The sequence below is a fragment of the Nymphaea colorata genome, chromosome 8 (genome assembly GCF_008831285.2).
Source record: "Nymphaea colorata isolate Beijing-Zhang1983 chromosome 8, ASM883128v2, whole genome shotgun sequence".
NCBI classification, from domain to species: domain Eukaryota; kingdom Viridiplantae; phylum Streptophyta; class Magnoliopsida; order Nymphaeales; family Nymphaeaceae; genus Nymphaea; species Nymphaea colorata.
Genome location: NC_045145.1, coordinates 2,504,565 through 2,521,921, shown reverse-complemented (window position 1 = coordinate 2,521,921; position 17,357 = coordinate 2,504,565). Strand labels below are relative to the sequence as shown.

At 39.4% G+C, this 17,357-nt stretch overlaps 1 protein-coding gene across 3 annotated transcripts; it reads right to left on the bottom strand.

The window, feature by feature from the left end:
* Positions 1 to 1,051: 1,051 nt before the first annotated feature.
* On the bottom strand, positions 1,052 to 14,632 carry LOC116259112 (indole-3-acetic acid-amido synthetase GH3.8-like). 3 transcript variants are annotated; one of them, XR_007574118.1, is made up of 5 exons: positions 14,232 to 14,629; positions 11,123 to 11,227; positions 9,088 to 9,890; positions 4,488 to 5,288; positions 4,112 to 4,383 (listed from the first exon to the last, which is right to left on the bottom strand). XR_007574118.1 is itself a non-coding variant. In XM_050079275.1 (5 exons), exons 1-5 carry the CDS (start codon positions 14,549 to 14,551, stop codon positions 5,243 to 5,245), a joined length of 1,374 nt encoding a protein of 457 aa, XP_049935232.1. In that variant the 5' UTR covers positions 14,552 to 14,632; the 3' UTR covers positions 5,103 to 5,242. The 3 variants fall into 3 exon arrangements, 2 of the variants coding, with proteins under 2 accessions (XP_031492615.1, XP_049935232.1); XM_050079275.1 differs by lacking the exon at positions 4,112 to 4,383 and adding an exon at positions 7,328 to 7,427 and having other exon boundaries at positions 5,103 to 5,288; positions 14,232 to 14,632; XM_031636755.2 differs by lacking the exons at positions 4,112 to 4,383; positions 4,488 to 5,288 and adding an exon at positions 1,052 to 1,348 and having other exon boundaries at positions 14,232 to 14,622.
* Between the last annotated feature and the right edge of the window lie 2,725 nt (positions 14,633 to 17,357).

Here is a 17,357-nt window from a genome sequence, read left to right as displayed (position 1 = left end):
CCTAGGGAGAAGATTTCTAGCATTTTTTGAAATGAATATTCATTTTTTTGCTTCACGGCGGTATCTACTTCCAAGGGATGTGGCGGTAATCATTTTCAATATATGTCGATGATTTAGACAGTACAGTTGTAAGTCTCCTCTCTGACAGTGAGATCAAGTCTTTTATAGTCCAACCTTAGATCATTAATCTTAGGATGGACTGCAGTATGTGAAAATCTGGTTAAACCAATGTACGTGTGTGTGTATTTATTATTTAGCATCCTCTGGTCATCGTTGCCAAAGAAAGATGGGTGATCGCCGTGGCAGCAGTGATGGAACAGGAATTTTGTTTTAAAGAGCACATGCATATATTTCACACAAATGAGTACTGTCATAAGAAAGATGCTTGTACTTTTTATTCTTTTTATTTGCAGATATGTCTTTTTAAGTTTATACAATCAATGTTCTGAAAAAAAACTTAAAGTGACAATGAAATTTAGCACCTTGAGGTTTTATGAAATTGAATTTTGGAAAAATAACTATTATAAATATTTTCTTTAAATTAAAAAATAGACTAATGGCTTTATGTAAATATTAAGAAAATGTTAACCATAAATTTTTAAAATTGATAATATTAAAAAATTATAATCTTAACAAATTGGCAAAATAGTAAGGTATTCAAGTGGATTTTGGTAAAAGGTAGAACTGAATTTAAAATCCAGAAAATGTGTGACCAAAGCATTTAATGCTTCTACTTTTCATTGAAATCAAATGATATTTATATTTATATACATTTCTATGAAATGAAATCAAAATTAAAATAGACAAAATAAAAAATAAAAAGAGTTAAAGGGTTCTGCCTCACCATCATTAAGGCAGTCCCCTACAAGATTGAACGTTTTTCGTTCATTTTCTCGTTCTAGCTTTAAATATGAAGCTGCGCATGCTGTGTCACAGAACGGACGTGGCTACCATTTTGGTGGGCAGTAGTTTGAATGTTTTCTTATATGTGCATTATATGTGCATATGTGTGCGCGGGTAAGAAGGGAAGATGTCCATGTTCATTCATAGATAGAAGCAGACGAAATTGTGTCCAAGTACAACACATACAGACAAGCAGACGAAATATAATGCCATCTTCTGCTGTGGTCAAGGCGACCAAGTTGGAACACCTGGACTAAAATGAGTTGACACAACCCTCGCCTCCAATATCTCCAGCATCCAAGTAGATTTGACACACTTAGGAGGCTTGTATTGTGTAGCAGAAGCACCTCTAGCTATAGCATGGTCCATTACTTCATGGAATGTGCCACCTTTCACAAGCTTGATCTCCAATGGTCCTATTGTTTTGTCGTAGGCACGCAGAGACCTGTAAACAGAATTTAGTGACCGTTCGATAGTGAGACAGCATTGGTCGATTACCCGTGGGAATGAAGAGTTCTCACTGTGATTGATTGGAGAAAGTTCACAGTAAATAACATAATGCCCTGGAATTGTCTTAACATCAGTATAGCAACTGTAGTCAAGAACTCTTGCATTATGTGGCCTAAGGTGAGCCAGTTCAGCTGCCGTTATGGCCTTCTGTAACTTTGTCTCTTCTGTTTTGTCTATATCAATGCTAAGGCAAACATTTTTTCGACCAACAATGTGGAATTGGGGAGCTTTGTTGTAGAATTTGGCAACTCTTAGTACGTCCCCAATCTTATATCGGTAAAGACCTAGTGTGATGAGGAAAAGAAATTCATCTCGTGAGCAATGAGGAAAAGACATTAATGTTGGGATTTCTCCCCATAACGCATATACAAAACCAAACGTATATACCCTAAAACAGCATCATGCTCATGCTAAATCATTGAAATAAACGAAACCTTAAACTGAAGCGGAAGCGTACCTGAATCCATCTGATCTGGTGCACGGGAAGATCGCAGCAGGGTCTTCCAGGGTACGTGCGGCTCGCTTGAGGCCTCTCTCAGATGGGGAAGAGGAAAACCCTAGAAACCAATGTTTCAGGCAACCCTTGCACGACCCCAGGGACCACTACCATTTTATAATAAGGACAATTACGGATTCAACCCATCAAAGAGTCCGTAATTACGTACTGGTATCTATACATTTCAAAATTACCCCATACCATCTAAAATGACGTAATATCCCAAAATGCAATCACTTAAGCGGATATTTACGTTAAGACAGTCATAATGTCTGAAATTCCTCATAGACATATGCCGGCCCACCACATGATCTTACAATCTCCCACTTGGGCCAAATATGTCTTTATACATTCAGACATTACATAAAACCTTAGGAGCTCATAATTGCTATCTTATAAACGTCATTTTCACCAATTTCGTCCATGACCATATCAACACAGAACCAAAGCGGCTTTCGCTATAATAAAAATTAGCTAAACCTTCAATGATCACAAATGTTAACATAATCAATGACATAGATCTGATATGGATGTATAGCATGAGAATTACATGTAATGTGATTACAACATGTCTATTCTCAACTGGTCCAACTTTAAAACCTTACGGAGATCAAAACATAAACACAAAATGGAACCAAAGAACTTTAAACTTTATTCTGCAGAAAACTGAATATGTGTCCATATATAAGAGCAAACAAAATACAAACTCCCACTAAACCAGCACATCATCCAAGGATAACACCCCCATATGAACAACATGTTCATGAAAGACCTTATGTGTTAAACCCTTGGTAAGCGGATCCGCAATCATAGAGTTTGTCCTAATATGTTCTAAAGACACCTGACCATTCTGTATCTCCTCTTTAACAGCCCAAAAACTTAATGTCGATGTGCTTCAACTTTGACAAATTGTGGCTGTTATAAGAGTACATGACTGCTGAATTATTGTCACACAACAACCTTTGTGGTCTTTCTACACCATACATAATGCGCAGCCTCGTGACAAAATTCTGCAATCACAAAACCTGATTGAATGCCATTATCTTGGCACCCAGCAAAGTCAGAATCTGAATACCTAATGATCTCCCACTGGTCTGACTTCCTGTATGTGAGCATAAAATCTTATGTTCTTTTTAAGTACCTCAAAACTCTTTTGGCTGTTTTCCAATGACCCATACCAGGATCACTTAAGTATCTGCCTAACATTCCAATGATAAATGCAATATCCAAACGAGTACAAACCTGAACATACATAAGGCTTCCCACAACAGACAAATAGGGAATCCTTTCCATTTCTTTAGATTCGATTTTACTTTTAGGGCACTGTTTGAGACTAAACTTGTCTCCTTTAGCAACTGGAGTCTTTCATGGTTTACAATCATTCATGTCATATCGCTGAAGCACCTTATCAATGTAGGCCTTTTGTGATGATCCAAGAATACCCCGAGAACGATCTCGAAATATTTGGATCCCCAATACAAAAGATGCACAACCAAGATCCTTCATGTCAAACTTTGTTGACTAAAAATCTTAGTTTCATGCAATATGCCAACATCATTACTTGCCAACAATATATCATCGACATATAAAACCAGAAAGATAAATTTGCCCCCACTGAACTTTTAGTATACACATTCATCAACCATATTAATTTTGAAACCAAATGAAACTATAACTTGATGAAGTTTGTAATACCATTGACTGGAAAACTTGCTTTAGTCCATATATGGATTTCCTTAGTGACACCTCTACTTAATTTTCTTGAGGTTGTTGAGTTTGTTCTTCAGTATGGAGATCGACATCATTGTCTTCTTCTGAATTGAGTGGACTCAGGTCCCTCTTCAAAAGCAATGTTCATAACCTGATCACCTCCCAAACTCAATATCATCAAAGAAATGGGCGTTTTCTTTTCAAAGAAAGACTTACTGAATGGATTAAAAAAAAACTTATAACCCCTTAATGTTTGTTCATTTTCCCTTTATACATTCAGTGCAGACATTAAAGTTTGCAAAATCAAGGGACTCAAGAATTCCTTTTGACATAAGCCTTTATATTCTCTTTTCAGAGATATGTCCTAAGCGCCAATGTCATAACATAGCAGAATTCTCTTTGGCTAATTTTTTTTTAGTACCACTAAACGTAACATGCAAGGTTTCATTATATGAAGCAACCATATCAAGCAAATAAAGGTTATCACTACTAGACAAAGAACCAGTGGAAATCAAATTTGAATGCAGAAACAACTTGAATTTATTTCCTCCAAATGAACAATAGTAACCAAATTTGTCCAATGAGGAAATAGAAACTAGATTCAGTCTAAAAGACGGCACCACATAAGTTTCTGTCAAATTCAAATAACAACCAGTCTTTAACAATAACCGAAAATCTGCTATGGCTTCAATCTTCGCCTTCATGTTATCGCCCTCATAGATGAATCTTTCAGCATCAATTGGCGTCTTACAATTTAGGCAGCCCTGCACAGAAACACTTATGTGAGTAGTAGCAACCGAATCTACCCACAAGTGCCTTGGTACTAAAATTAAATTAACCTCAGAACAAACCAAAGTAAGAATCGTACCTTTCTTTTCATGCCATGCATGATACTTAGTACAATCCTTCTTCATATGACCTTCATCCTTGCAAAAGAAGCAGCTTGATTTGCCTTCCTTATGCTTTTTCTGTTTCTTAATGGATGCGTGATCAACTGCAATTTCCTTAATAGCCTTCCTTTTCTTACTTTTAGGCGTAGTAGCCAAGTGAGCACTTTCTATCTTATCATGCTTCAATCTCTCCTCTTCTTCCACACAGTGCGAAATGAGCTCATTAAGAGTCCATTTCTCCTTCTGACAGTTATAACTAACTTTAAACTTTCCAAACTGTGGTGGAAGAGAAAGAAGAACCATATGCACTATGAAGTCTTCGGGTAACCTCAGACCTAGCGCCTGTAATTTTGAAGCAAGATGAGACATTTCCATAATGTGCTCCTGTATGTTCCCCTTATTTTTATACTTCAGCGTCACAAGTTTACTCAAAAGAGTGCTTGTTTCAGCCTTTTCATTTTAAGCAAAACGTTTTTCAATCTCTTCAAGGAACGCCTTGGCACTAGCCTTTTCAGTAATAGATCCCCGAAAATTTTCTGGGATTGATCTCTTCATGATCATTAGACACATGCGGTTTGAGAGTTCCCACCATTCAAAGTACCGCTTATCCTGATGGGAACTTTGATCTGTTGGATGAGGTGGACACAACTCCCTAAATGCAAGGTCAAGATCCATACAACCCAGAACAGTCATAACAGTTTCTTTCCAGTCCTTAAAATTCGAACCATTTAACTCAGGAACAGTACTCAAATTTGCAGATATCATAGAAGCACAACTCACTGTACAAAGAACAACAAAAATACCAAACATGCTCACAATCAATACATGTACAAAGATGAAATAACAAATATAAATGAATTTAAATACAATGGCCTGAATCTCATGACAAGGTACCGGTGCAACGTTAATATCCAATCTTTGGATTGAAATACTAACTGCAAGTGGTATTCTTGGTCAACAATGAATATAAATAATTAACCCTGTCAAACAACGAGCCTATCTTTGGATTGACTCGCTATTCACATGGAAACCTGAAAAATTATCATATATTCGTTGCCCTGTATACTTAAACCTGACCAAACAACAATCCTCCTTTGGGCTGATCATTGTCCGCATGGATCAAGTATACTATCATCTAATGTTTAAAACAAGCAAATTCGTACAACAGAGGTCACTTTGGCGACATAAAGTACAAACGTACTCATTTCCAACAACAGACATGGCCAAAGATCAAAATTCATAATCCAAACATTCATCTAAAGTACACCCATAATTTTAATAACATGCAAAACATGATACATGAATTAAAATTTACATACAAAATTTGTCATTTATTGAATCCAAAACCTGATGCATAAACCAAATTACATACATGTATGCCCTACATTAAATCCAAAACCAAATGATTCAATGATATGGGCCCAAAAGAGTCCAAAATTTATAAACCGATACCATAATTGTGCTTAAGTGGGTCAAGAACCACTGAGTCGGCCTTAAAGTGGCCCTTATCGTTCTTAAACCGCAACTAGAACACCCACATGCCCTTAAATAGGGTTGAACTGGTCTAAAAATTGGACAAACCGGTCAAAAAATAGACCGTATCGGTTCTAAAACCCACTGAACCGGTTAAAATTGGCTAAAAACGGTTCCAGAACTCAATGAACCGATCTGAAAAGCCCTGAATCGGTCTAAATATAAAGTGAACCGGTCTGAAAATGCCCGCATCGGTTCGAAAATGGTTCGAATCGGTTCTGAAATGAATGAACCGGTTCGAGTTTTTAAAACCAGGCCGTATGGATACGGGTCGGGTCCTACCGGCCCCGACCCGGTCCAAAATCTTTTAACTACGAGGCGCGGGCGTGCGGCAATTTTTTTTTTTTTTTTTTTTTTTTAAACTGATGGATCCGAATCGGGTTTCTCAAGACCCGACCCGGGCCGACCCGCCCGCTCGACCGCGCGAGCGGTCGTGGGCGTCGTCTCCACCGCTCGCCTGCCGAACGGCAGGCGGGCGGTGAAGCTCCACCGGCGGGCCACCCAACACCGTGGGTGGCCACCGGCGGGCCACCCAACACCGTGGGTGGCCACCGGCGGGTGCCGCCAGCGTCGGCGGACGTCGGCCGCCACGGTGGCCGGCCGACGCCCGCCGTAAACCGGCCGATTCTGGCCGGTTTCCCCCCATCGACTTTATGCCCTTTTTTCTGGATGGTCGGGCGGCTGTAACAGCCGTAGGGAGGCCACCGGCTGGCCATGCAACGGCGTGGGTGGCTGCCGGCCGGTCGCGCCAGGACACGGAGGTCAGCCGTCGCCTGCCTGGGCGGCCTGAAATCTGCCACCCCTCGATGCCGTCGCCTTCCCAGCCGTCCCCTTTTCGTTCTTCTTCCTCTTTCATGTCCGCGACGGAGGCGCGGAGGGCACCCAACGGCGTGAGTGCCGCCGGTAGGAACGCGCCGGAGGCTCGCCGTTGCGCAACGGCAACCGACGACTACCGATCCAGCGTCTCGTTCTCCGATCCTCTAGAGTCCACAGACGGCTGCAACGGAAGCCCGACGGCTTCCGTCGCACGCCCTCAACCAAATTTTTTTTTTTTTTTTTTGAAAAACTTGCAGCCGAAGAACCAAATGGGGAACATCCGAGGGAAGAACGCACAAAATCATCCAAAAATTCAACGATTTAACGAAGAACATAGGCTCTGATACCAAATGTTGGGATTTCTCCCCATAACGCATATACAAAACCAAACGTATATACCCTAAAACAGGATCATGCTCATGCTAAATCATTGAAATAAACGAAACCTTAAATTGAAGCGGAAGCGTACCTGAATCCATCTGATCTGGTGCACGGGAAGATCGCAGCAGGGTCTTCCAGGGTACGTGCGGCGCGCTTGAGGCCTCTCTCAGATGGAGAAGAGGAAAACCCTAGAAACCAATGTTTTAGGCAACCCTTGCACGACCCCAGGGACCACTACCATTTTATAATAAGGACAATTACAGATTCAACCCATCAAAGAGTCCGTAATTGCGTACTGGTATCTATACATTTCAAAATTACCTCATACCATCTAAAATGAGGTAATATCCCAAAATGCAATCACTTAAGCGGATATTTACGTTAAGACAGCCATAATGTCTGAAATTCCTCATAGACATATGCCGGCCCACCACATGATCTTACAATTAATCCCTTCTTTGCATGGCTTCATCTATCTGTCTATATAAGTTAATCTCCTGAATATGATTAAACAATACATCTATAAAGTAGATCATAAAAAAAAATGGAGAATGTTTCGAAAAAAGGGCGTGTGGTTGTTCCAAAAGTTACTTTCCATAGTTGAAGACTATTTCATTTACACATCCCAATAGACGCAAACTGTCAAATTTGCCATCGGTATGGGGAAAGGCATGGTTACCAAGCTGGTAATCAAACTGCAACACAAAGATCACTAATTGAGTTTAACTGGCTATTCTTCGCCTAACGCATTTTAGTTGGGCCATTTCCAGGTGAGCGCAATTAAACTTTTTCTCAAATTTAAGCCTGTATTTGATTCATCAATGTTTATTTTCCTAAAGGTAAAACATAGACCGAATTAGCTCAGCCAAAACACTTGCTTTCTTCACCTTTTTTGCAAAATGAACAACCATAATGCTTTCACTTCTTCAGAAACATACATATATCAACACTATTAGCAGTTCAGAAGCTGTCATGTATAGGAACAGCTACTCAGTATTTTGACTTTGAAATGGACCGATATATATATATATATATATATATATATATATATATATATATGAATACACAGTTGTGTGTGTGTGTGAAGAGAGAGAAGGAGAGATCAGTCTCATAATTTATGTTCGAGGCAAATCCAGACATGCTTTAACATGATTTTCATCTGATCCATCTATAGCATAACTTATGTTAGATATGGTGGACCTCTTGCTTTGGTATTTTTATAATTTAATGAAAACCTTGGCTTTAGGAATCAAACTCTTGGCCCTAACATATTTTATACGACAGAACAATTAAAGCATTATATCCATACTGTTAACTTGCTTAAAGAAGATTGTAAATCAATGAGGGTTCTCTATCACTTTCACCATTAAATGTTTCCGAGAGAAAAGTTAGATTGCTTGACCATGAAGCGCATAAAAGATCTTGTAAAATTTCATAATAAACAGCCAAAAATTGTTATAAATACTTTATACTCAACAAATCCTGTTTTCCGGAAAGAAAACATAGTCAAATTGTCTGCACCTGGCAGAAGAACAATGGCCTGGGCATGTACATTTAAAATTTTAAAAGCAAAACAGCCAAAAGCCTCAGCTAGTGGGTACATTAGGGAGGTCATGATAGAGTTATTATATGTGTCTTTGTGCTTGTGTTTCTGTGTGGATGTTTGTCTGGTCAAATCTTGCTGAGACTAAAGGACACTCTCTCATATGATTCATGTTTTATGAAAACCACCAATTCTCGATATTGTTGGCCCCAAGACTAGATGGCAATGCACTTTGCACATAAATACATAGAGGAAAATGCATGACACACAGCCATGTGACTGAAGAAAGCTATATAAAATTTTACCAGAGTAAGTGGTCACAATGATCTCATACTCTTTACCGTCCTCCACGTGAGCCAAATCCACAGGGTCCAGCACTTGCATTGCACTTATCTGGCCAATATCATCTGCAGGCTTGATAGGCAAAAACTCAAAGTAGGCCACGCTAGGCATAATGGTGTAGGCAATGTCCTCAGGCTTAGTAAAAGGGTATAAGTTTAGCCCAAAGAAGCACTCTGATGATCCATAGGCAGTGCTGACCAAAGGCAAGTCTCCACTGTAGAAGTTCAAGCTTGGAATATACTGTGCCATTGATCCTGTCACTACAAGATTCAGGAATTTTGTATTTGGCCAAATCCTCCTTATGATACCCTGAAAATCCCCACTTGAACATTCCTTCCTTATGTGTTCCGCATTTTCTGGGTCAGGGGTTAGAGCGTTTCCTAATGCTGCTCTAACTGCTGTGTCAGTCACTTGTGGATTCACTGTCCCATGCTCAATATCTACGGCAAGTTCTTGATAGTGATGCTTGAGGAAGCGGATAGCCTGGAGAAAGCTTGGTGCAAAAGTTGAACCTATCTGAAAGATAGCAAGCCGGTCAGCCAGGCCAGCAAGCATTTGAGCATACAAGCTTTGGAAGACATCTGTGCAATGGATGGAGGGGATGGAGCTGGTGTAGTTGATGTTAGCATAGTGTTTGCAAAGAAATTGAGGACTTTTATAGTAGCTTGTAAGTGCAGGCCGCATGATAATTCCAGCGGGACTCTTGGTCTCTGTTCTAGTAGAGAAGAAGAATAGGACTTTTCCTTTATCTAATCCTGACATATTCCTGTTGGTCATAGAAGAACCTGGCCATTATCAATATGCTGTAAAGGTTTAAGCTGTAATGAACTTTTGTCCTGTGTAAACCCAAAAATACATGAAGAAAAAATGTGGATAAAAACAGTACCAACAATGGAAAAAGTGAAAAAGAAATGCAAAAAAAGCGTTAAAAACGTGTTTTCTTAATGTTTTTTTTAAATGCATTTTTTTCGTTTTATACGGCAATTCAATTTATTTCATTTTTTTTAAAAAAAAACATGTTTTTTTTCAACTACTTTATACATTCTTTGTATAAGTGACTAAAAAACAACATTAATTTGTTTATCTTATTTGAAGAACATAACAAATCTTTTGACACTCCAGTTATTAATTTTGCAGCAAATCCACCATTTGCTTTTCCTTTCCTCTCTGGCTCATTGTTCCAGAGTCAGGCAAAACTACTTTGTGGCCTTTGGAGGCAAGGTGCATAATGAGAGGTATTGTCTCCTCATTAGCATTCATTTATTTTTCGGTTGTTTTCCTCCTTGCACTTGCAGTAGGTTCCTTCTAACCCAAGGGTCAATAACCAAGAAATGAGCAGAATAATGTGCTTCATTGTCAGCAGTTCTAGTTCAAAACAGAATTTTTCTCATTCAATTCCCTGGTTTGTGATCATTCTCATATTTAGCAGAATACTGTCGGGAATAACAATACTTATTGAAGTGAAAATATAGTGACTAAAGTTCTTTCTCTTTTTATTTATGATCATCCTTAGATTCATTGTTGGTGTTGTTTGATTCAATGATGAATTTCATTTAATTTGAGATCATTATATAATACATGAATTAGTACCATGATGTTTCACATAGTTTAAAATTGATTCAAAATGTCTACCTGAAATAGAATAATCCATGCATATTTAATTTATGCAAGAACGTCAAATGTTACTAAACTTTTGTTTTCATACAAGATCTCGTATAGTTAGGACGACATTGTTTAATTTAGGTCCAAATATTCAAATACCTTAATGTATCTTACTTTAGTCATCAAAAGTTGTTTTTTGATCAGAATGAAATTGGTTAATCCAACAGCATATTGCTTATCAATTTGAAATTCACTCAAATGAATTTTTAAAACGTAGAAAAAAGTAGTGAGGCTACAATTTTGCTTGTAGACTAAGAGGTTGATGACCCATTTCATTCACCAAATAAATGATATGTACTTCAAAGGGAGAATAAAAATGCCAACTTAATCTGTTACTTGTTCATGACTGTGGGAATGAGCCATCCGAAGATTGTATAAATCCCTTCATGATGGTTGGCAATCACCGGGATCATTTTCTGCTCACCGCCTGAAGTTCCGGAGCTGCCAAAAGAAGGGACAATCAACTGAACTGAGAATTTACAATGATGCACTAATGCGCACATAGTTTGGGGAAGGAAGAAGAAGAAAGAGGTGAGACAGGGGTTTTGGTTTCCATTTCCTTTCGCCCTAGGGTTTGAGAGCAAACCTACAGAATGGGTTTGGGAAATACCAAAAGTGAAGCGATATTCAATTTTTCAAACTATACTCTCTCTAATTTGTAAAGGAACAAAATTGTTGTTTTACTGTTAGTTATCCTGAACATCACAGTAAATACGAGAACAGCTCATTATAAATAATTAGCACGAAACTATTAATGATTGTATTTACGCTTTGTTTGGATGGAGGGAAAGGGAAGGAAAGGGAGGGAAAGGGAATGGAAAAGGAAGATAATGGAAAGAAAATGAAAGGAAAGAGGTGATTATAAAGCTTGTTTTGATAGAAAGGAAACAAAATGATAGAATTTATAAAATTTTACAATAATATCCCTAACATTCAAAATGTTTAAAAAAATTGAGAGGGGTATAGATGGTAGAAAGAGGTAGAGGTTTCCTTTCCTTGCCAATCCATCCAATTTTGGAGGGATTGAACTTACATAACATTTTCTTTTCCTTTCCCTCCGTTTCCTTTATCTCTCTTTGCAACCAAACAAACTTTTAATTTTCTTTCATTTCTCTCCTTTCTAATTAATCAACCAAACAAATGATTGATTGTTGAACCCCTCCCTTACCCTCCATCCAAACAGGGCTTTAATTTATGTTAATTATGCACATTATGGTCATGTGGGTTCTATATATTTTTTTACAGGTTTATGGTAAGTAGGTTTTCATTACACCCTATCTTTTAGGTATAGTTTGATCCCTTCAAATTATGGAATTGGAACGTTTTTTAGGAACTTCATTCCAAAAATTGTAGGAATGGAAATGAAATCCACATTTCCAAAACTCTAAATCACAACGGTTGAAGATTAATTAGGAATTTTTTCAAAAATCATAGGGCAGCTAGGTAATTTTGTTAAAAGACAACACGTCATCATTTTGACAAATGAGTGCAAATTGTTGGGGCTGAAATGCAATTTGCCAATACAAGTGTGGAAAAGAGGTTCAGACGCGGCGGATTCATTTTCACCTGCTTCTTCTCTCCACACTTCTCTTCTTCACCGTGAAACTGAGTTGCCGCTGTCAACCAGCAACTGCCCAGCAGTGATACTTGTATTGTAAGGAGGAAACCCAAAAGCATTTGTGGTGGATATATAAATATTTTTAGTTTTTAGTTTTTTGTGACACCGGAAACAACAGTGTTGGCCAGAAGTCGTTTGCGTCGGCCTGTGATTCTCTCTCTCTCTATTTTGTCCTTTTATAATCCTCTATGTGGTTGGTTGCCCTCTGCGTCGGCCAGGTTTAAAAGCCTCGACGCCGAGGCTGGATTTCATCTGAATTCCTCGGAATCGAGGTAGAGGATAACAATAGGAGAGGTGGAGTGAGAGTGGAAGCCTCGAAGTAGAAAAATTGGTTCCAAAATTCTCGTCCGACCCCTCAGGGTGGAACAAGAGTTCCATAAACTTGATTCTGGAATAGCTCGTAATGGGCAAAAATTTGGTTCCTAGTTTGATGCAACCCAAATGAAATTCGGATATTTGAATTTTAATCTCTTGTCTACAGTGACATTCCTGGAAAGCAAACTTGCCCTTAGGATATTAAAAAATAATATGGGAAAAAGTTCATAGTTGTTTGATACAACCATTAAATATATATATGTTATTATTCCTTGATTAAATTAGGCCTGGGCATCGGGCCGGGCTGCCGCCGGCCCGGCGCGGCCCGACTCCCACCCTCGGGTGGCCTCCGGCGCTCGCTCCCCTCCCTCTCTCTTCCCGTCTCCCTCTCCCTCTCTGCTCCCTCTCCCTTCCCGTCTCCCTCTCCCTCTTCCCGTCTCCCTCTTTGCTCCCTCTCCCTCTCCCTCTTCCCGTCTCCCTCTCCCTCTCCCTCTCCCTTCCTGCTCTCTCTCCCTTCCCATCTCCCTCTCCCTCTGCTCCCTCTCCCTCTCTGCTCCCTCTCCCTTTTCCCGCTCCCTCTCCACCTCCGTCCCCCGCTCACTCCCCACCCTCTCTGCTCCCCCTCTCCCTCTCCCTTCCCGTCTCCCTCTCCCTCTCTGCTCCCTGTCCCTTTTCCCTCTCCCTCTCCGCCTCCGTCCCCTGCTCGCTCCCCCTCTCCGGCTCTCCCTTCCCGTCTCGTCTCCCTCTTCGCGGCGGGCCGGGCGGGGCCTGACTTTTGGTGGCCTGGCCCGGTACCCAGCCCGGCAATATTATGGGGCCGGGCCCTGGCCCGGCCCGATGCCCACCCCTAGATTAAATCACAAGCATTTGTTCCAACTCATTTTATAGCGAAAAACGTGCAAGCACCGAAAACGCATTCTTAGGAAAACCTTTTCCATTTTTTGTTTTTAAAGCGTGCACAGGTAAGTTAGATTTATTGGGTTTTGATCAGGCCAATTAGTTCAAACTTGACTGCATGTACAAGAAATCAAGAGAGAGAAAGAGAGAACTAAAACCCAATCAGAACGACCCTCAACTCAAATTATTTTCCCTTGAGGAGTGAGCCGTCTAAGAATGGAACCAAGGTTAGTGGTAGAAAAAATTAAGGTAATGGTAGATAGCTTTGGACCTCAGATCTTGGTCTTAGTAATGTGGATCTTAAATCCACCTTACATGTAAAAACAAAAACATAGATTTAAAGTTCGATGCGGAGCATTACAGGGAGGTCGACTCTAAATCCACAGGTCTGATATCCTAGTGATCTCATATTATCACGGGTCTAAGGTCTGTGGTGAAACAAACACATTCTGAGTGAGAGAGAGAGAAAGAGGGTGGGGAGGAATACCCAATCAATTAGGCTCAAGAATCCCAACCCTCTACCCAAATCAACGTTCGTTAATAACTATGAGGAGAGCATCCTCCAAAAAGTGAACCAAGTGCAATTTAAAGAGAAAGAGAGAGAGAGAGAGAGACCTGATTAGTAACTCGGAGATGGGTTGGGCAGAAAAAATGGGTGAATGATCACCGTTTGCAATCCTCTGTATGTCGGGCAGGATGTCTTCGTATTCGATGATTGGCAGCTTGGACTTGAAGGTTTTCCTGTCTATACTTCCACCGAATATCCCATGCCTCTGTAGGTACTCAGCATTGGCGTTGGTGGAAAGGATGTCGTCCAGCACCATCTGCTGCACCTCATCTACATGACTCGTCATCTCTTCTATGAACTCCAATGGCCCCACCTCCTCCTCCTTCATTGCAATTCGCCTCAACCTCAATCTCCCTTCTTTTTCCATCTCTCTCTCCCTCTGAAATTTGATGAAAAGCGTGGCTGATATAGGGAAAAGAACATTCCAAATATATAAGAAGATGTGCACATGCCGCCATGCTTGGCCATGACAATAAATGAGTACCACAACATCAAAAGAGTTAAAAGGAAGGACGTATGGTAATATGCCAACTATTTCACTCAAAATTTTCCCCAGAAAAGAGCCGTTCAAGAGAGAAACAGCATGGTTTTCTGTAGCTCACTTGGTCATGTCTTGGTATGAATTGATTTATTGATCCCCTCAACTTTATTTTATAAATGTAGATATTTTTAATATTCATTTAGGGTAAACCGTGCTTGTTATGAAACCCCCGATGCGATGCTGTATCCTTGTGATTTTAATTGTTTTGGAACATGGGTGGGTAGACCTATGGTACAACTTTCAACTCAGATGTTAAACTTGCCACTGTTTATATCCTAGAGAAATAACGCACTTGACAATAATAGCTGCCTGGATTCGAACCTACGAAGTTTAAGCAAAACATTTTTGGTAAATGATTCAAAGTCAGTGAAGCCAAACTGAAATTTGGGGGGCAGGAGTGGGGCTGGGGTCGGGTCCGGCAGGTTACAGGCCTCTCATCAGGCTGGGTACACCATTTGTAACCTTTCCTGGCGTTTGGAAGTGTGGCAGAGGTGATCAAGGAGACCAGCCTTTCACAAATGTTGGAAAAAGTCACCCCAACCCACTACTACAACTCTGTAGGTACTAATTCTTCAAATTTATACTTAAACTGTCCAATAAATGCAGAAATCTTTAAGTAGTCTTCCATGTTTAAACTTACAACAAGATTGTTCTCTTCAAAAGCTTGTGCATTAAAATTAAATGCCACATCAAAAAATCCTGAGATAACTCCAAAAACCTATTTTTACAAACCACACCCAACTACTCACGTGCCTTCCACTTGAATATCTCCTCAGGTCACGAGAATTGGAAATTCTTACCCCAATGCCTACATCCTTTTTGCCTTATATCCTTTATCTATAACATAATTCCAGCAACAATAAAATGAAATTCGCAGACACAGATAGTTTAATTTAAGGACTCTGAAGCCCATAGAGCTATTGCATTAAGTTGTTTGAGTGGAGTAGCTCAACCTCGATTTGTATACACTCAGCTCAACCTCTACTAGTTTAATAGATGTGTTAAAAAATAAGCTGGTTTAAATAAATAAGCTGAGCTCGAGCAAGGTAAGCTCGACTCAGTTAGTCTCGATTAGGCTCAAATGGTTTTTAGCTAATTATAAGTTGGCTCATTAAAAGTGCAGATCTATCACAATATTGGGAACGCGTGACCCTTTTTGCTTTTCCTGATCCCTCCTTTTTCAAAGCTTGTTGAATCTAATGGGTTTTAGCTAATTATAAGTTGGCTCATTAAAAGTGCACATCTATCACAATATTGGGAACGCGTACCCTTTTGCTTTTCCTGATCCCTCCTTTTTCAAAGCTTGTTGAATCTAATGGGTTTTACTCCTTTTATAAGGTTTTTTGGGAACTTTTTTTCTTGCAAACTTTTCGGTACAAGGACTATCAACCTTCCACTTTAGTACTGTATGAAAAATTTATTATGAAAGCAGCTTAACAATGATTATAAAAAGGAGTTCGGTTGTCGACTTTAGGTCAAATTATTTTATTCAACCCCTTTCAATTGCCATTTCAGGACTTGAGCGAATCGAGTTCGAACTCCATAACTTCAACCGAGCTGAGTTCGAGCTACTGCATTTGGAGCATGACACTCTCGAGCTGGGTCTTATAGTTCAAGATAGACTAACTTGGCTCTTGAACACTCCTATGGTGGGGTAGTGGAGGACCTACTGCCATAGCTTCCTAGATCTCCGAACTGCTGACTCCATCTCTTCTCATATTTGTGGATCTAAGATTCACAACATATTATACCATACAGATCTCCATAGGACAGTGAGGCAATCTCAAACATGTACCCAAATAGATATGTATATATATGTTTTCATGAAGAAAATTAAGAAGAGATAAAAGGAAAATTACGTTACTTATTTGAACAATATTAAGCACAATCAAAATCATGTGTCATCTCACCCATAGTCTATTTCAAATATATGTAGATTGATGGTGAAATGTCGTCCTGTGTAAGACATTAGCACATGGAAGGGGCCTTGCTCTCATCATTTTCTAGTTAGAGATAAAATCATATGCATATTTATCGGTGATGAATTTTTCAGCGTATATTTAGCAATTCTTTTTTATAGAACCAACTAAAGCTATTAATAAAAGTAAAAATAAGCTATCTTGCTGATTCATAGCACATACAAAAGACAAAGCTTTGTTTATAGACATGGGGAATTATTTTGCATTCAAAAGAAAAAAAAAACGCACAAGTACATCTTTGTTCAGTATTTTGGTACAATCAGTACTTAGTTTCATGTGAAGGTTGATAGTGCTGTTTTTTGAATGAATTGTCCATATCATGTATGATGTACGTAGTCATTGTCATTAATAAAGGTGCAGAAATGACTGGCTCTTGATAGTGTTGTTTTTTGAATGAATTGTCCATATCATGTATGATGTACATAGTCATTGTCATTAATAAATGTGCAGACATGACTGGCCCATACTTTGCCTCGAAGGGATCCAATGGTAACAGAGAACTTCTAAAATCATCCATCCAATGTGGGAACTACTTTTCAAAACTAACTTATAATCATTAGGAGTCGTTACCAACTAGCTTTATGCTGTGAATGTTAATCATAAATTTAAATTATACCATCAAATCAATGTTTCATAAATGTAGAATATCTCCA